The 20,512-nt window shown below is 30.2% G+C and overlaps 3 protein-coding genes across 3 annotated transcripts; 2 read left to right on the top strand and 1 right to left on the bottom strand.

The window, feature by feature from the left end:
- The first annotated feature begins 2,418 nt into the window (after nt 1-2,418).
- Nucleotides 2,419-6,606, top strand: LOC114188867 (SEC14 cytosolic factor). The gene is made up of 12 exons (XM_028077524.1): nt 2,419-2,691; nt 2,823-2,898; nt 3,007-3,035; nt 3,556-3,639; nt 3,779-3,832; nt 4,476-4,550; nt 4,743-4,796; nt 5,061-5,120; nt 5,198-5,293; nt 5,378-5,479; nt 5,582-5,662; nt 6,020-6,606. Exons 2-12 carry the CDS (start codon nt 2,844-2,846, stop codon nt 6,359-6,361), a joined length of 1,032 nt encoding a protein of 343 aa, XP_027933325.1. The 5' UTR covers nt 2,419-2,691; nt 2,823-2,843; the 3' UTR covers nt 6,362-6,606.
- A 5,138-nt stretch (nt 6,607-11,744) lies between these two features.
- On the top strand, nt 11,745-14,953 carry LOC114186730 (ER membrane protein complex subunit 3). The gene is made up of 9 exons (XM_028074719.1): nt 11,745-12,019; nt 12,139-12,309; nt 12,391-12,484; nt 12,800-12,919; nt 13,047-13,095; nt 13,689-13,788; nt 13,863-13,924; nt 14,095-14,153; nt 14,660-14,953. The coding sequence occupies exons 2-9, from the start codon at nt 12,158-12,160 to the stop codon at nt 14,762-14,764; spliced, it is 741 nt and encodes a 246-aa protein (XP_027930520.1). The 5' UTR covers nt 11,745-12,019; nt 12,139-12,157; the 3' UTR covers nt 14,765-14,953.
- A 1,406-nt stretch (nt 14,954-16,359) lies between these two features.
- On the bottom strand, nt 16,360-20,034 carry LOC114187290 (altered inheritance of mitochondria protein 32-like). The gene is made up of 5 exons (XM_028075501.1): nt 19,722-20,034; nt 18,680-18,765; nt 18,260-18,565; nt 18,021-18,104; nt 16,360-17,129 (listed from the first exon to the last, which is right to left on the bottom strand). Exons 1-5 carry the CDS (start codon nt 19,893-19,895, stop codon nt 16,736-16,738), a joined length of 1,044 nt encoding a protein of 347 aa, XP_027931302.1. The 5' UTR covers nt 19,896-20,034; the 3' UTR covers nt 16,360-16,735.
- Nucleotides 20,035-20,512: the final 478 nt, after the last annotated feature.

Raw genomic sequence — 20,512 nt, 5'->3', positions numbered from 1 at the left:
ATGAAGTTATAGAAATATATGAAGTTATATGAAGTTATAGAAATATATGATAGATGATATATGATAGATAAAATAGATATGTTATATAGAAAAACTTGTAATTTTTTTTATTCATATACTCTTTATATATATATATATATATATATATATATAATGTAACAGAGTATGAAATATAAAATATTTCTAATTATAAAATAATAACTAATTTTTAAAATTGAAAGATATTTTAAAAAATAGAAATATTTTCTAAAAACTAATTTAAATACAAAATATTAAGTAAATATTTTTAATAATGAGTCATATAATAAATTCTATATTTTCTGAAAAATCAATTTGCCTTATTATTGCAAATGATGAGCAATCAAGAAGATACGAAATGCAAAGGTCAAAGTTCACATTTGAATGATCGTCAATGCTTGGAGATTATTGTTTTGTTGAAGCAATCTAAACCGCAGTCCATGTGAGATTTGTTTATCGGATCACTTAAATCAAGTTAAGGTGCGTTCTTTTCCTTTTGTTGTATTTTACAAAATGGTCAATCAACAATCACACATGAACAAATAAAAAATAGTTGTCAAATAATTTTACGTGATTTTTTTTTTCTGAAAATAAAGTCACAAAATTATTGATCGAAGAATTTTCCATTTTCAAATGCAGATTTAGACAGGATGTGGACTTAAATAAGTACGGACATAAGGGAATGTTTACTGTATTTATACTACCTAGATGAGCCTAGACTGTTGGCCTTGAATTATGCAAGACTATGTGGTTTTAGATTTTGCTTAACATACTTACTTACCCTTAATTGTTCTATGACTTGGCCTTTTGCTTAGGTGAATCCACATTGCAATGACATATGTGTCTACCCTTTGATCTATGTCGAAATGTCCTCTACCCTTAAGTTGTAGAGATGATTTCAACCTTATACATATATAACCTATCAAAGTTCAAAAATTATCTAAAATCACTTGTGAAATTTGATATAAGAGGGAGTGAAAGAATGAATTTGAATACATTAAAAGACAAAGTATGTGTGTGTTTTTTTTAAAGTAATTTAAAGATGAGATTTAAAATACAGCCTAAGAATTCCTGTATCATCACTTCTTCAAAGAATATAGTGAAAAAAGTTCAAGAAAATATTTGTTATTCAAAATATTTAAATATTTTGTGAATTTTAGATATAATATGTTAATTGATAACAAAAGAAATTTTGTCCTACTTAATTCAATCACATTGTAATAATCTTAATGAAATAGTTCAAATTTAATTTAAGTCTGAACTAAACAAATTATATACTCCTTATTGTATCTGCAACTGAGTTTATAATTTTCTATAATTTTCATATTTAACAATAAGCAATATAATTCCTGCATTGGTGAACTTGAAACAGTAGAAAGATTGGTAAAAGAGCCAATGAGGTGAATTCAAATTCAAAGAATAATACAGGTCAATATACATTGACATGTTTAATTTATTTTTAAAACATTTATGAAATTGATAGAAATAAGTGATTTAATAATTTTTATATGTAACATCAGCTAAACACATTAAATATTCTTCAAAAGTGTCATATGAAAAATAAATGAGAATGAGGTGCACGATTTATTTAATTAAGAAAAAAATTTCCTCATGCAAAATTATTAAGGCCTTAAAAAATTACAGTCAAATTCATCGATTTAATTTTAATTACATCTTGTTTCACACACATTTTCCTAACTTAATAAATAAGATTTGATTTCAATCATGAATTTTTTGAATGATTAAGTTCGTGGATTAACTCATTCAATATTATTTAATCTTAATCAATACTCTCTCATCCAGAGAATAAACAATTATTTTGAATATTTACAACTTATTGTTCATATCGAAATAGTATTATCTCTTATAAAATAATATATGAAATTCAGATGAGAATATTATATCACATCCTACAATTATCCAGTGCCAAATTATATTTAAAAAAATCATCGTATTTTTATTTATTTATTTTTTTGTATTTCTTTTCCTCTTCATTTATTTATTATTTTCATCACATGATTTATCATAGTTATATATATTTTTTATTATTTTTCATCATTTGATTTATTAAATATGTATGAATTTTCTTTGTCTATGTTTCTTCAAAAAATTTTAAACAGTTTATAACTATAATAGTCCCCACTAATATGGACAGGTCAAGTAATTAAATATTATTAGTTTTTTTATTATAACATTAAAATTAATTAAACCGTAGACCTATAACGAAAACCTAATAATTTATTTCCGTTACTCTTCCTTTTACCCCCAAATTTGAACCACAAATTTGAAAATTTGAGGTCTACCTCAAATTATTATTTTAGTATTCTTCTCAATTCCAAAAAAGTTTTGTAATATAAAGCGAGAAGTTATTCGGAAAGAAAATTATTTTTAATTTGGGCAACAATTTCAAAAATCCCCATCTTTCGGTTCTTGGTGATTTGATTTTAACAGTTTTGTCACTTTTTTCTTTGTTTTGTTGACCCCTCACTTCCTTTCCTACATAGGAAGCTGCAACAATACATACATAGTACAAACTCACCTCCAAGTTCCATGCTTTTGTGCTCTGCACAGGGGCAAGAGCAGGTGGACAAAAAAAGCTATAATTTTTAGAGGGATCACAACCCTCACTTCTGCCAAACCAAACCCACTTTTTCTGTTTTCAAGCCACGATTGGTAAATCAGTATAAATTTTTTGTGGGGGTAGCAATAATTATACCTTCTTGGGGGGTGTCTTAAAAGGATCTGGTGTTGGAAGATTTTCCTTGCAGCAACTTTGGATTGGCTTCTGAATTTTGGTTTTGCAGTGCTCAGAGCTGAACAAGAATATGGGTGGTGGAAATCAAGAGGCTGTTAAGCAGTTGCAGTCCATGATTGAAAATGGTGTGCATCAATTGCTTCAAACTCTGATTACATTCTTCTGTGATCTTTTCTCATCACTCACAGATGTTCCTTTTTTTTTTTTTTTAATGTGTGTGACTCTTGTTGCAGTGGATGAGCAGCTGAAGAACACATTTCAGGTTTGGCTTTTGATTTGCTTTGTTTTGCTTGATCTTGGGTGTTGGGAATGGTACCTGAAAAAAGAAATGGATAGAAGTTGTGATTTGTGATCTGAAACCTGATTTGATAATAAAAGAATCAACACCTTTTTTTTTTTAATTCATCCTAGATTATGAGGAGGGAACAAGATGAATATTTTTTCATAACAAAAGTTAAACTTTGCTTCCAAAATGATCTGGATCACTGTTATCTTGCGGTTGTTAGGAGTTTTCATTGGGCTAGCTTATTCCTTAGTGTTATGGTTGTTTTTAGGATTAACGTGATAACTTAGTAAAATTGGTCTTTTTATGTTTGAGGAACATTCTTCAAGAGAATCAAACTGGATTTAGTGATTATTGAACCAAAAATAACTAATTGAGTGTATCCTAGGCCTATTGTTTGCTGAATCTCTTCATTTTTTTTACGCTATTTGACTATGTGGTTTGTGCTGACTTGTGAGAGTCGGTGATTTTTTCTGAAATCTTTCCCTTTATGGTTCAGAACATGCACCAAGGTTATCCAGCTGAAACATTAATACGGTTTCTCAAAGCAAGGGATTGGAATGTTGGCAAAGCTCATAAAATGGTTAGTAAGATCGGTTATGTTTGGTTAAGAAAATTAGTTCCAATTTTAGCGTTGTTGATTGCTCGTAGCATTACACTTTAGTCTTAATCTTGGCTTTTTAGATGTATATACACTTTGCTGACAATTTAAATTGATACAGTTAAGTGATTGTTTGAACTGGAGAGTGGAAAATGAGATTGACAAAGTTTTAACGGTGAGTTTCCTTGATTTGGCTATCATTTCCTGAATTTCTGTTTTCTGGTTATCTTTTGACAAGCTCTCTTTACTACATCTCATGTTTCTGGAAAATCTTGCATCTAAGATTTATGGAAGTCCAAATATTCGACAAAAACCTCATTTACCATTTATGTTGGGTTTGGTCATTCGGGCTAATTGTAAGACAAACAATGGAAGGGTATTGTTAAAAAGTACACTTTAAACTTAATTCAACCCTGTAAAACTGACTTGTAAGGTGAAGTTTGCATCCACTTGTATATTATAAATTGACCTTATCTCTAGTTGATGTGAGACTTTCAACGGAGAGGTAAAAATATTGAAATGACCAAATATAGATGTAGAAATCTATTTGAAGATATCTGATATTTTGGAACATTCCGAAGACATGTGCTTTGTAGATTTAGTGGCTCTTGCTAACTAGTGCTGGAAAAAAACAACGGATAATGAAAAGTACTGCATCTAATACACTGGAAGCTTGGAAAAAATGTTTCGTTCAATACTTTCTACTTTCTGCATGCATCAGTTCGTCATATCATGTTCATAACATGAACATTTACTACATTTCTTCAATCAGATCATAAAGTTGCTGCATTGTTATATTTGTCCTTTCTGTGTAACAGAAACCTATTCCTGCGGATTTATATAGAGGCATACGGGATTCTCAACTCATAGGAATGTCTGGTTACTCAAAGGAGGTACCAATTTTTTAGTTAGATCTTATCAGAGCTTTTGATCTGTTATATGAATGAGTTTATTTTCACCCTTACCTGCCTTCTCCCTACGTTGTTGATGTTATTATTATTATAAGGAATCGGAATAGGCATCTTTCAAAACAATATGAAAAGCTATTTTTGTAATTTTTTTCTTTTTTGGTTGAATTTTTTCAGGGTCTACCAGTCATTGCCGTTGGTGTTGGGCTCAGTACATATGATAAAGCTTCTGTAAGAGACATACACCATCTTTTTTTCATATTAAGAGTGTGTTTGGACAGAGATGTAATTGAAAAAAAAAAAAAAGACCGAAATAAAATCAACCAAATCGATGGAAAGAGATCATCAATATTGATCTTTTTTAATCATTAACATTTTTTTTTGCATTTGGTGGTAATGGCATTACTTTAACAAACTAGAAAATACTAAATTTGGCATCTAAACTCCTTTGGATTATGTATTTGATATTAAATTGCCAATTCTTCTGTTTTTCAGGACAAATACTATATACAATCACACATTCAAATCAATGAATATAGGGATCGAGTGATCTTGGTTAGTATTTTGAACTGTTTAGTTAATCTTAGAAATTCTCTGAGATTGTGCTTGCTGATTTGAAAATTTTAATTTAGCCAACAGCTACAAGGAAGCATGAACGATACATTGGCACCTGTGTGAAAGTCTTGGATATGACTGGTCTAAAGTTTTCAGCACTGAACCAATTGAGGGTAATGCCAATAATTTGAGATAAAACGTTTCTTCTCTTCTTTTCTCTTCATAGTTGACAGTTTCTGTTCAATCACTTTCTGCAGTTGTTGACTGCTATATCCACAATAGATGACTTGAACTACCCGGAAAAGACAGACACATACTATATTGTTAATGCACCATATGTATTCTCTGCATGTTGGAAGGTTTGAAGAGAATGCTTCACTTTCATCCTTAATTTTTCATTAACATAATTCAAAATCCAAGGATTAACAGCAGAAATTTTTTTCTTCAATAATGTTTATAAGGTTGTAAAGCCTCTTTTGCAAGAAAGAACAAGGAGGAAAATCCAGGTGCTGCAAGGTTGCGGGAAAGAGGAATTACTGAAGGTAAACATTAACATTATCTTCAACTATCTGCTTGGGCTCTCATTTTCAATATCTGGTTAGACAAGATAAAATTTGGAAGATGTGTCTTAAAATTGGGTTTAGTTCTAATTCAATCTTATAAAATTGACCTATAAGATAATTTGTATACTATAATTTGATCTTATTTCTCCTGGATGTGCGATCTCCAACAATATGCAGTGTCCTTATGTTCTATCAAATATTTCATATTGTTCCATCCTTATAATTATTCTTGTCCTTAACAATGTTCCCTCTGTCATGGTGCTGTTTGAAAATCATGGTGAGAGTTGAAAAGGAACATAACTCAATGAAATCTATCCTGTGTTTTGAAACTTGTAGGTAATGGACTATGCATCCCTCCCACACTTCTGCAGAAAAGAAGATTCCAAGTCATCGAAACATAATGCATCAGGAAACACTGAAAATTGTTTCTCCTTGAATCATGTTTTCCACCAACAACTCTACAATCATATCAAGCATCAAGCTATCATTATGGAGTCAATCTCACCTCCAATCAGACAAGGGTCCTTCTATGTGGACATTCCAGAGCCAGACCCAGATGATGCTAAAATAGCCAAAACCATAGAAACTGAGTTCCACAAATTGGAGAATCAGAAAAATGGCTTCACCAACTCTCGAAATGGTGTTGCAGTCAATGGCCATCGAAATACAAGCTACTAAAACTAGCAAATTGGTGTTTTTGGCCTCTCCTGAGCCATTTTTAATTCATGATTGCTTGTTTTATGGTCACTTTTGGATGAGGGTTATACTTGTTCTTTATGAGGTTATTAGAGATGTAATATTGGAAAGTATGCATCAACTCGATGCAAAATTCATCAGACAAACCTTAATCTAATTTCTATTACCACCTTGGGATCATGGCCATTTGATGTGTTTAATGCAGAAAAGTTCATGCTTACTTCTAATCCTATACGTTCCTGGAATATCATTACTTGTTAAGAAATGAATTTTAAGCTGTTCCTAGTATATCATTACATGTTAAGAAATGAATTTTAAGAAGTGAATTTTAAGTTTAAAATTTGCATATCTTATATATTAACGATCTGATAATAAATAACACCACAAGTTTAGTAAATAATAAATTTTATGATACGATAATACGTAAATTAACGACTTTTATAAAAATATACTTTACCTTCTTCTTTGTAGAGATGAAAGCTTCCAAGCTTAAAAAATAGACTTCCATAACTTTATAAAAAACACACATTTATCCACTTATATTAATTATTATGTTTAAATTATATAATATAGTAAATACAGTAAAATAAAATAAAAAATTGTGTAATAAGAAAAGTATTAGTTTTCTTCTATAAAGAAAAAGAGAGAATCACCAGATAATAACAATTGATAATGACTCTTAACTATTAAAATTCCTGCAAGTTATAATAATATTGATAATAATTATATTTTAAAATTATATATTCTCACTAATGCATGAAAGCTAAAATATGAGCTTACAGAAATATTTGAAATAGATATTTTTAGAAACTAAATATTATTTTTTTTGTTAAAATACTTTTTTAGTTCCAATTTTCGTCAAGTTTTTTCAAATAAGTCCTAATTTTGGTTTCGTGTTTAAATAAGTCCCAATTTTCGTCAATTTTGTTCAATTGGGTCCTTTTTTGCTAACACCGTTTAAATCATTAACGACCATGAACAGTGACTACCACGTGTCATTTTGTAGTTTTTTTGAATTTTTATTTTAATTTATTTTAATTTATTTTAATTTATTTTTAATTTTTTTTTTAAATGTACACGTGTCAACTTAATAGCGTGCCACATGTCATTTCATGTTTTTTTTGAATTTTTATTATTATTTTTTTGATTTTTTTTTAATTTTTTTTTTAATTTTTTTAAATGTCCACGTGTCAACCCAATAGCGTGCTACGTGTCAAAGTCAATGTTCTATATTCAATTTGGTCCTTATATTTGTTATTTTTGTTAAATTGAGTTCCAATTTTTGTTAAAATTAACCAATTTGGTTCCTTTCCAAATTGAAACCAAATTTAATTTTTATATTAAAATTCACATTTTTTATTAAATATTTTTATATAATATATTAAAATTCACATCATTATAACTTTGATATAAAAATTAAATTTGATCACATCTTTGATAGAGATCAAATTGGTTAATGTTAACAAAAATTGGGACTAAATTGAACAAAAATAACAAATATAGGACAAAATTGAATATAGAACATTGACTTTGACACGAGGCACACTACTAGGTTGACACGTGGACATTTAAAATTTTTTTTAAAAAAATTCAAAAAAAAAATCAAAAAAACCACGAAGTGACACATGGCACACTATTGGGTTGACACGTGTACACTTAAAATAAATTTAAAAAACTTAAAAAAAAATTCAAAAAAACCACGAAATGACACGTGAGAGTCAATGTTCATGGCTGTTAATGATTTAAACGGTATTTGCAAAAAAGGACCCAATTGAACAAAATTGACGAAAATTAGGACCTATTTAAACACAATACCAAAATTAGGACTTGTTTGAAAATACTTGACAAAAATTGAAAAAAAAAAGTACTTTAATTTTTTTTTTTTTTAATGAGTTGTATTTGCTGTTGAATGGATGAATTTAGTAGCAAACTTTGGTACTCCGTACCACATATATAGTTAAACTTAAATTCCGTACTCCTTCCATGTCATGTGATTAAAATCTTATCCACAATTTTCATAAACAGTTAAAACAATATAATAACAAACCATTCAAAATTTATTCCTCATTATATGGTTCTATGAATTTCTTAGAACTATCCAAACTATGCTGGCGTCAGGTTTAACCTTTTTAAGGATAATTTTAGTCTAACCTTCATCTTAATCCAATTAAGTTTAAAAGTTCGGTTATTATATTAAATAATTTTAAAAAATATTAGTATTTTAAAAAGATCTCCAAATAAATATTTTCTTATAGTTATGACGTGACAACAACAATTATAATTATAATATATACTAGTGTAAACACAGGCGCTATCGCGCCTGCGTGTACGCATTTTTCGAATTATATTTACAATTAATGATATTGTAATGTTATTAAGTTAATGAACAAAATAAAAGTATATTTATAAAAATTAAAGTGAAATGTATGGAGAAAATATGAAAAAAATAACTGTTGATGAATAGTATGAGAAAAAAGAAAAAGGAGATAAATAAATAATTTTATAAAAACTTGTAAAAGTAACCGTTAATTTTTAAAAATTTAATAAATAATTAAATTGTAAAGGGTAAAATTGGAATTATGAAATGTGGACACAAAAGAGGGAATCCCCTTTATATATAGTTATAGATGACAATAATATTTATAAATGAAGTTTTTTAAATAAATTTATATATATATTATAGTCGATTGATTTAAGTTTGAAATTTATAAACTTATTACTTAATATTATATTAATTGAATGCGTTAAATAAAATTCAATCCAATAATTTAACCCAATTAAAAAAATATAATTAGTCCAAATTTAATCGAAAGGATTTATTTACTAATCATAATAACTTATAGAAATGTTAGCTTACCTATTTATTTTTAAATGTGACATGAAACTTGTTAGTCAAGCTAACAACTTTGAATTTGATGACTATATAAAACTTTTATATCATTTGTAAGGTCAAAATCATACTATTTTTTTGTCATGAGTTTTTTTTTTAACATTATCATGACAATACTCATTATCAATAGTGGTGTTGAGAATACTATGTGAAGTGGATGGTCGAGAAAGTTAATATATTGATCGTGGTGTTATTACGAGTATTATGATTATTGGATGGAGGTGGCGGACAGTAAAAGAGAAGGATGTTTGAAAAGAAAACATAAGATGTACATGGTGAAAATGGCTTGAAAATATTAGGAGAATGTTTATAAAGAAAATCATTTTCATTAAACAAAACATCTCAAGAAACATATATTTTTCTAGTGGGACGAAGATAAGGAAATTATTTCGTATTTATAAAATAATCTAAAAATAGACATGCATGAGATTTAAAATCAAATTCATTCTTGTCATATAGTCTAAGCAGAGGATAATAAGTACAACAGAAAACATAAACATATTGTAGTTTGATGCACGTTTATAAAGAAGACTATGAGGAGTTTCATGATATAAGGTAGATGTAGGAAGGTTGTTAATGATGAATGTAGTAGTTTGAAAAACATAGGTCCGACATTTTAAGGGTAAAGCAACACAAGCTAAGATACTTAAACATGTCTCAACCACATGACAATGTTTTTTTTCCACATTACTATTTTGTTGGTGAGTGTGAGCACAAATATATTGATGTTAAATCCCGACAGATATAAGAAATTTATAAAAGTGTAAGAATTCACGAGTGTTATCACTTTGTATGGTTCTAATTTTATGACTCAATTGATTTTCAACAATTAATTGGAACTTACGAAAAACATCAAGAGTTTGTCACTTAGCATGCAAAAAACATATCCATGTGTATTTAGAAAAAGCATAAACAAAAGATAGGTAATATCTATCAACATATCCTTAGTTTCCTGGTTTTTGACAAAAACAAAAGTTAGGAAAGAACTCAAAGAACACATGATTATCCCTAGCATATTGTGATACCCTTAAAAGGTTCTTAGTAATAGAATGAACATGTAAAAGTTTATTTAAAATAAAAGAAGAAGAATGGAAGGAAGAAGATAAAGTGGTGGAACCAATTTGAGTGATTTTCATACTTGCATCATTGCCTAAATTTAATGGTGTAGTTATTTGAGTCATTGGTTATATGATGTGAGGCCCCATTCTCGAGGCCCCATTCTCGGGGTACCACAGATAATCAGGCAATGATGAGATACTAGAAAGTTGATCATAATCAAGATTGGGAGAGGAAACATGGGAATTGTTCATCTGGATTTGTGCTTGAACGTCTTGATTGAATTTGTGCCAACACTCTCCAACAAAGTAACAAAATTTTGAGCATAGTTGACATTGAATTCTATTATTGTATTAAGAAAAGGATTGTTATCGTGGTTGACAGGGTTGACAAGGTTGTTGTTTTGGAAAAAAAGAACGACCACCACGATTTGAGAACTCTAATCAATTATCAGAACATATCCTAACAATCTTAATTAAACAGAAATTCATCTCAAATCCTTAACGTCACATGCAAGTCTAAAATATCCCACATGCAACATATTTTTTAAAGGACAAAAAAGAATGACAAAATTTGTTTAAAAAACTGATTAGATAAGATTGTAGCCCTCAAATGTCCTATTCCTTGAAACTAGGTAGATTCTATAAAATTTTAAAGAGAAATAAAAAAATGAAAAATGAATAGTTTTAGAAAAATGATGAATTTGATTATTAATAAATCTATTTACAAACTAAGATTTTATTAATAAAATAATTAAACTCATTTTTTAAATCACTTACTCTTTAGCTACTTTCTAAATTTGAACAAATAATAAAAAAGTTGAATTTTAAATTCACAAAACAAAAATAAGAAAGTTTCTTAAAAATTAACAATATTAATATGATTTTTCTAATAAGTTTATATGATAATTATTATAAAATGAGTTTAATTATTAGATTAAAGAAAATAAATATAATTAAAGTTTTGTATTAAGATTAATTTGTCATTATATTAAAAATAAAATATATCAATATTTATCATATTAACTTCATTATTTATATAAAAATTATATTCATTATATTTAGTTGAATTTGAAATATAAAAAAAAGTAGTAACTCTCGTAACAGTCTTGTAATGCTAATAGATCCAATCACAGTTTATTCAGTTATCAGTTTCAAGTATCAACTTATGTTGGTGTTAGGGTTTTTTTAATAATTGTTTATCAGTCTGAAGTCATCATTTGATAAATTTTATTATATTCCTTCTATGTTTTATTATTATCATATTTTTAATATTCATGGACCATAAAATTTTGTGAGTCGTTTTGTAATTTATGAATCAATAAAATATATTAAAACTAAAAGCTATAATGATAAAATGTATAAAAAATTAGATAATAAAATTCACAAAATCACTATATTTCTGTAATTTATAATATGTAACTTGATTAGGCTAATAAGGGTTTTTGCTTTTCCTCTTCTAAGGTTTCATCTTAAAAAACCAAAAACGCGATTTTTTTTTTGCGATGAAAACAGAGTGTACTGTGTAACATTCTCTTTGTTCTTCAATCGCAAAATTAGGGTTCGTGACTTGTCGTCAATTTCCCAAATCCATCCACCACGGCCATCTTGACCAAATTTTATCTGAGACGCATCGCAATTCTTCATCAGTTTCGTTTTAGTAACCCGCGAAACGGAATCATATAGTGTGACACGGTGAGTTCTTCAAATTCAATTGGCAAAGCCGATTAAAAGAAGTATTTTTTTTTTCTTCAAAACGAAAAAAGGGAATGATTTCGAGTCGTAAGCAGCTTTTATTTCATATGGGGTTGCAGGAAACTAGGAATTAGAGCAATGGCAGAAGATCTGGTGCTGGATACTGCAATCAGAGACTGGGTGTTGATCCCTCTCTCTGTAGTTATGGTTCTTATTGGCGTGCTGCGCTATTTCGTTTCTAAGCTTATGCACTCTTCACAAACCCCAGATGCCAAAATTGTTAAGGAGGGGTATGCTTTAGCTTGGTTCATTGTTCGATTAAGAGTTTATATTTTTCTTATTTTGATGTCTAAGGGTTGTTATAATTTTAGGCAAGTGATCGTTAGAGCTCGGAGTTTACGTGCTGGGGCGAATTTTATTCCTTCCAAGGCTTTTCGCGCACGCAAGATTTATTTCTGTAACGAGGTTCGTTTGCTATTTAGTCTACGGTTTTCCAGATGTTTCTTTTTTCTATTTTTTTGGTTGAAGGATGTGGTTCTTGATTGGGAGAATGTTGATATTTCATCGTACTTATACATGTACTCAAACCTTGTTTCAGTGGATAATTTACAAGTTAGTTGATGAAGGAATTTGAAACTTGATGTTTCTGAATCAACTCTAGAAGTTGTTAGTTAGAACTTAATAACTGTGTCACGAGCTTTAAGTGGTATTTTAAATGATATTGTGTATGTATCTGACCAAATCAACAGTGAATTGACTGTTTGTGCTTTTTCATTGAAGGAAAATGGTCTCTTGTTTGTTCCAAAGGGCCAGGGGCAGAATCCACAAGCACAGATGTTCTCTGATCCTAACATGGCCATGGATATGATGAAGAAAAACCTTTCAATGATTATTCCTCAGGTATTACTATTGGAGTTTGACAGTCTCCAGCTTTAGATTTTGGATCATGCTCTTTCTTGTACTTTTTCCTGATTATTAGGAGACGCCTCACTGGCTTTTACTTGTGTTGTTTCCTAATTTTTTACAGACTCTTACATTTGCTTGGGTGAACTTCTTCTTTTCTGGATTCGTAGCAGGTAATTTTTGGCTTGTAGCTATTTCGTATAATTTATTAGAATATTTCTTTGCGTGAATTCATATTCTTTAAAACGTCTTTGATATTTTTTGCTAAAATATGTTTAGTTTATGAAATAGTCATATTTTGCTTTTGATCCCTACAGTTTTTTTTTTTTTACTTTTGGTCCTTGTTATTTTGTGTAGTTCCTGTAATATATAAAACCACATAGTACAAATATTTGATAGGGCCTAAAGATAAATAATCCACACATTACTAGGACAAAAGATTAAAAAATGAATATTTTATATGTAATAAGATAAAATAACTAGGACCGAATCCAAAAAAAGAAACTTTACAGGGACAAGTACAAAAATTTTAGGGAGTTAAAAAGCAAAATTTTACCATATTTCAGGGACCAAAAATATATTTAAGCCTCTTTTTTATCCATCATTTTGAAGTGCCAAGACTCAGGCTCTATCCTGTGAATAGTTATACAACTTGTATCTTGTATTTAGCACGTGGATGTGTTTAAGATGGTCATCTTCTTGGTGTAGTCTTGGATTCATTACTTCTACTATTTACCTCTTGAAAATGTTTAAAACTTTCTTGCAGCCAAGATACCCTTTCCTTTGACACAGAGGTTTAGGTCGATGTTACAGAATGGAATAGACCTTAGCACAGTAGATGTCAGCTATGTTAGCAGTCGCTCTTGGTAATATTCGTTTTTCTGGATCTTTGCATGTTTCACTCTTACTCTTGTTTAATTGTCAAAAGATTGCTTTTCAGGTACTTCCTCAATTTGTTTGGACTAAGAGGATTGTTTAGTCTCATCTTGGGTGAAGAAAATGGTTAGTTATGGCTTGAAAGCTGATCACCTTTATGTGTATACTTTTTCTTTAATTAATTTATTTCATGAATATAAATTCTTACCACCTCTCAGTATGTTATTATTTTTCCATTATAGCCTGGGATTTTGGTTGACAATAGTCCAAACTTATGATGTCTGTTTTTTATACAGCTGTAGATGATACACAACGTATGATGCAAATGGGTGGATTTGGATTTGATCCTTCAAAGGTACAGTGTTTATTTTCTCTTGATTTTTCATAATTTTGAAGATCAATCATTGAAAATTGTGTTGTATGCATGACTTGTTGACACTTCCCCCTTTTGTCCATACCACAAGGCAAAAATGATCATTTATTTTAGTGAGGACCTATATGATGTAGATGACTTTTCCCGTAGTATTTGAGAAAGCTTACTTGAGCTTATAACCTTGTACAAAGTCTTTTTAGCTCAATTCAGCAAGTTTCTCAGTCAAGCTTATGAATAAACTCATTTGATAAGAACTTGTTGAAGAAATGCTTATTAGATATATCAAAGTTGGGATAGGTTACACATTGCGCTGGATTTGTGGTATTGTGATTAATTATGGACTTTGAAAATGGGAAATTGGAAAATACAGTAAATGACATATACCATGTATGTTCAGATATGTATGTAAAATGTGTGTAACCTAGTATGTGAGACTCAAATGAATCATAGTCTAGTCTCTAACAAACTAATCTCAATCTTGTTTTCAGGGTCTGAGTGCTGAGAAAGACAATCTCGACATAACACAGCATGACTGGGCCTTACCGAATTTTGAGCATCGTGCCGAAGCTGTGTTGAGGAAAGTCATCAGTTAACTGTGTTGTTGAATAGGAAAGCTTAATTGCTCGCATTAGCAGGGCACACTTAACATTCTATTATTGCTGTAGGGGCTGTTCCTTTTGCAGCAATAGTTTTAAAAGATCATGTTGGGATAATGAGTGTAGTTTTGAATCCGAACATTCTTCATTTTATTATCAGAAAACCTTGGCACGATTTTGTTGAAAGCTAGAACTGAAATTATTAATTCTTGTTTATTTTTCTTAGTGCTCGTAGCCATAAGTAAGAAGCTTGAAGGCTTCCTGGAATTGTTGACTCCTGTAATGTGTGTCAAGTCCAATTCTATCTGCATCCTTTATATATTACAAGTCTTGCATTTTAATGTAGTAAGTTGATCTTTTGTCTCCTTATATTTGCAGAGGAGGGAGATCAAGTTAAGATAGTTTTTTTTTCTTGATCTTACATTCAGAGGTGTGTTACTCTTCAGAGTTATAGATTAAAGGAAAAAAAATTATGAGGATAAGGAATAATATTTTCAAAGTATTTTTTATTGGATTAAGGAAACAGAATAATGTTTTTAACATTAGTGATATAATTATATTTAATTATACATAAATAGTAGACACTTATTATAAATGAAACGTGGTGGACTTTTGCCCCCTGTAATTAATAAGTCAGTTTTCCTGTGAAAAACTTGAAAGTTGGATTTCCGAATGGGGAAATGTAGTCTATAAGAAAAGTTGGGATGTTATATTTTTGGGATGTGCAGATATTTTGTATTGGAAAAAACAATGTCATATAAAACAATGACACTGTAGAACTGCAACTATATCTTGCTGAAAGCAAGAACTTGTTACATTCTATGTATTATTTTTTTCGGTTTTTCATTATTTTATTATTATTGTTGTAAGAGTAAATTACATCATGTTTCAAATTAAAATACACTTTTTTTATTTTTCTTTTATTCTCTTCTTACATTTGGGTCTATTTTAATAAAAGAATATTTCTATAATTATTTCTAATTCTTAATGATTTCCCATCATGTTTAATAGTTAATTGTGAGTACGTATTAACTTAGTACCGTAGAAGATAAAATGAAAATTTTAGGAGAAATTTCAAAGTAAAATGGAAGTAAAAAATTGAAGTCAATATTTACTTTCTAAAAGATACAATGAGTAAGATGCTTAGAGCTAGTTGTTTTCCATACAGAAAGTTCTAGAAAAAGACTATTGAGTTACATTCAATATTATTCACTACTATTAAAAAGTGTGTAAATTGAAAAATGTAAGTGCAACTCGTTCATATTTTCAAGGGAAATATTTATTTTAACGTAAGAGATAAGTATAAATTTTTTTATTATCAAAGTAGATTTGTATTTGTATTTTTTATTTTTGGTATTCATTGTTCTTTATCATGTTCAGAATAGTAAAAGAACTATTTTTTAAAACTTTGAATCAATAAACTGGTTAAGATACTAGTTTACAATTTATTAGTTAAATTATTACAATAATTAAATAATATGAAAAATATCATATCATAATTCTATAATTTTAAAAACTGGAATAAAAAAACAAATTCATAAACTTTAACTTAAAATACAGACAAGCAACTTCTTAAAAGAAAACAACACAAACTTCTGTATTATTAACTTGTACATAACTTCAAAATCAGATTTTAGAAAAGTTAATATCATGTATAAACTAATATGAAACACCAAAGTTAATAATTAGCTTTACATCAAGTTAATATAAATGTCACAGTCCAATTCCACCTAAATAAACTACTAATATTTAGTTTAAACATTCCCAGGCTAAGATTTCACGTATGTACAGATGAAGAAGCTAAGAGGTGAATTCCAAGTCTGAGCCATTTCAGATACTTCTTTCCCTGCAAGTCTGAAACAAGGTAGAAACTGAACATGTAACACAAAAAATGAAGACATACCAAAGCTCAGCTTATCTCATCCACTGCTAAACAACATTGTTGACCTCATTCTTCTCATCAACAACTCACTGCTTGTAGCAGCTATAGGCTATGGCGACCGACACGGCGGCGCAGACAACGGCAAGAGCAGCATAAGTATCCTCTTGCTCCCAGCTGTCGAGCCATGTCGGCATGGAACTGAACTTGTGAGACACTCCTTTGCCCTTGTTGATCCGACGAAGCACATTCAGATTCTCCTTCCTCTTATGATCACCGGAAACCTCGTTCCTATCTTCTAATACATCATTCTGACAGCAACAAGAGTCTTCACTGTCCTGGCAACAGCTCTCTCCATCTGTTTGACAGCGGCCGGCGGCGGCGGCGGCCACTGTGCTTCCTTCTAAATTTCTTGCACCATTCAGCTGAAGCCTTTGCTCTTGCTTTTTCTTCTGTTCATCTTCTGATAAACCTATTTGTCCCCTGATGGCAAAACCAAAACATGTTTCTGATCATCATGCTATATTAATATTATACTTTAGACCCTATAAATTGTGTTGATTTTGGTTCCTAAAAGATTTTTGTTTTAGGATTTTTAGTCCCTAATAGTATTACTCCTTACAAATTTATAAGCCTTTGATACAGGTCTATTATTTGAGAAACACCAAGAATGTTCTCCTATGTACTTTTACAGAGGCTAGACTCATAAAATAGTTATCCTACAGATACCAAAATCATATATAAGTCAATATACTTCTTCCTCTAACCCAAAACTAAAGTAAGTCGAACCTAACACGCTAAACTTCTGAATGACAAATAATCTCGAACAAAAAATTGCTACAAACAATCTCAGAAAGCTGATTCCTGAAAAACCTATACGAAATTTGCCACTTAACTCCTTTTAACCTTACAACATTTCTTTAGTTGAGACTTTTAAACTTGAGAATGGCAACAATCTTTATCGGACTGTTTGGAGAAACTTTTCCAAAACTCCTTTAGAAGAGCAAAGTTAAAATCAGTTTTTCTATAAAGTAAAAATTAACTTGTGCATAAACTAATTTATAGAAGTTATTTCTTAATATCTTCTCTCAAATCTGATCTTTAACTCATGGATAAGAGGATTTTAGTTCATGGCAAAACTAATTTCATTGATTCTTACGCTTCTTCTGTTAGAAGTGCTTACAGAAAAGTTTCCTCCTAACAGACCTTAAACTATAACTAAAACTTTCACCTTGAATGTAAAATTAACTCTTAATGCACAGACTTTCAAAACTCAAGCACGAGAGCAATCCGGTAGTGTCTGTTAAAGAATGAAACTAAAACAAAAAGAATCTTTAAAATTTAGTACTAAATAATGTTAGAGAAAAATGCTACCTCCATAGTGAGTCAAAAATCTCCCCTGCAATGATATGCTGGCGAAACAATAAAGGCACATCATCTGGAGTAACATATCCATACCTACATAGTTTAGTTAATAACAACTCTGATCAGATTAATACAAAAGATAAAGAAACAATGTTACAAAGGTATTTCTCAAGTTTAAAGAAGAAATGGAAGTTTTATGGGAACAAAAATATATATATGTTAATAACCAGGGGAAATCTCCTCCTTACAAGTGGCCTGTGACTTCGCCGTTGATGCTCGATCCGATTATAATGACATTTCCTGCATACTTATTGCCACCAATGTGAGAGCAGGAGCTAACCAACACTTTTCCTTGGAGTCCATGTAACCCTATCTCTTCCCTGAATCTACTGACCAAGACAGGTCCAAAAACCCCACACCTACGATCGCGTGATCCATGAGAGCAGACAAAAACATATGAAGCTTTTAAGGATTCAGGATTTCCAGGAAGCCATTCTCCTTCCTTGACAATAACTTCTTCAACAAATGTCTCAACATCAAAATGGGTTAATCTCCTGCAATTTCACTAACATTACTACTGTTGTTGATAAGGAATAAAGGAAAACAAGAGAGAACATTTATAGGGAAATTAGAAGTTGAGAAACAGAAGTTGTACTATAAGTACTAACCTATATCTGATCATGTCGGGAAAGATTAACACATCTCCATTTGATGTTTCAGTCCCATCATGCCCCTCACATATTGTTAAGCAGGTCTAGTAAATGATGAACCCAAGAATTTAAGCCATAGTCAGTATAATATGAGGGGATTTCGGTTCACTTTTAACATTCACTTCCGGTGTAAGTTTTCATTCATAATTGCACACCAATGTTACTTTTGATTTTGTTCAGTTTCCTGATTTTAGAACTTTGTAGATGACATGGTGAAAACAAGGAAACAAAAATAGGAAACAGACAGAACAAATATCAGGTGACATTTTTGTAAGACCAATTTGGATTGGTGAAAAACACTGAAATAGAATTATTCTAAAGACCTATTTGGATAAAATTTTCCACGAGTATTTATAGCAGAAGAAAATAATAAGGTAAAATACATTGAACTTCTCCATAAGCTAGAATCAACTTACATGTATTAGCTTTCAGGGAAGCAAAAATGAAGAAAGCTTCTATACATGTTAAGTGCAAAAGCTGATTCCAGTTTATATGACTAACTTAATTCAGTCATGGAAAAGCCTATCCAAAATGGCCTTGATCCCATGATTTGGATACTTCAAAACAAAATACAAGCCACTCTTTTCTTTCACAAACATGGGGTGGAAGCCCTTCCCATACCAATTTCCTCATCCTATCATAAAAAATGATTAAACAACAGAATGTGGACTTTGATTTCAAGCTGTTTCCATTACTATGATTCATTATTCCCTCATAGTCCTAGGCAAAAAGAACAAATATAAAAAACACCAAACCCATCTCAACAGCAAGAATTCAACAAAAGATCCCAAAACTAAACTAGTACATTATCCCTTGCTAGAGCAAGAACAAAATAACAACCTTTAGCATTTTCCTTCTCTCCCTAGCACCTTACACCCCCCACCCCAGAAAAACATGAAAAGAAAACATCTTTGAATAGAAAATTGATTATAAACAAAAAAACCAAAAACAAAAGACACCAAAGAAAACCAAGAATGATGAGAGGAAAACAAAAGTGAACCTCTTTCTTAATATGAGGGTTTCTTGCATTAATGGCCGCGTGGAGAAGCCTGGGCAAGCGATCAAACTCCGCAGCCTCAATGCGCGGTGGCCACACGGCGGGGTTCTTGTAGCACAGGAACACGTGGCGGCGGTAGAAGAAATCCGACGAGGAGGCGTTGCTGCTGCTACCCATCTTCGTCTAAATGCTAAAGTTTGAATCTTTTGTGACAAAAAACGAGAATGACGGCGAGTGAGTGTGGAAGTGATTGCAACTTGCAAGAGTGTGCACTGTGAGTGTCTGTGCAAAGCTTTCTCTTTGGTGATGTTTTGTTTTTGGTAGAGAAGTTTTCTTCCTGTGTGGTAGGGTGTACTGTCTTTATAGTGAGATCGGCTTTATAGATTTGATTTTTATTTTACAGAAAAAGTTATGACTGATTAGATTCTTCAACGTGTAAAAAGGACAATAATTACATTTTTTTTTCAATTTTTTTATTATTATTAAAATTATTTTAATGATACATATAATTTTTAGTAACTTAACTTGTTGTGTGATTGAAGGTGAAATTTTTTACATTTTCTATGTTGTTCCTTTGCAATTTCAAAATAGAAGTACAGAAAAAAAAGTTGAATTAAATTTAATCCACCACTGAAATCGTTGGAGAGGGGGAAAATAAATGTAAAATAATTTTCAAATTTTATTGATAATAATACATATTAAAAAGACATTATTCTCTTTAAATTTAAATTAACATCATCTTGATCTTATATTATAATTTACTTTCTTTATTCTAAAAAACAGTATAACTTTTA

This window comes from Vigna unguiculata, chromosome 6 (assembly GCF_004118075.2).
Source record: "Vigna unguiculata cultivar IT97K-499-35 chromosome 6, ASM411807v1, whole genome shotgun sequence".
NCBI classification, from domain to species: domain Eukaryota; kingdom Viridiplantae; phylum Streptophyta; class Magnoliopsida; order Fabales; family Fabaceae; genus Vigna; species Vigna unguiculata.
Note: the sequence above shows the minus strand (reverse complement) of the source record. Positions and strands in the feature narration are given on the sequence as shown.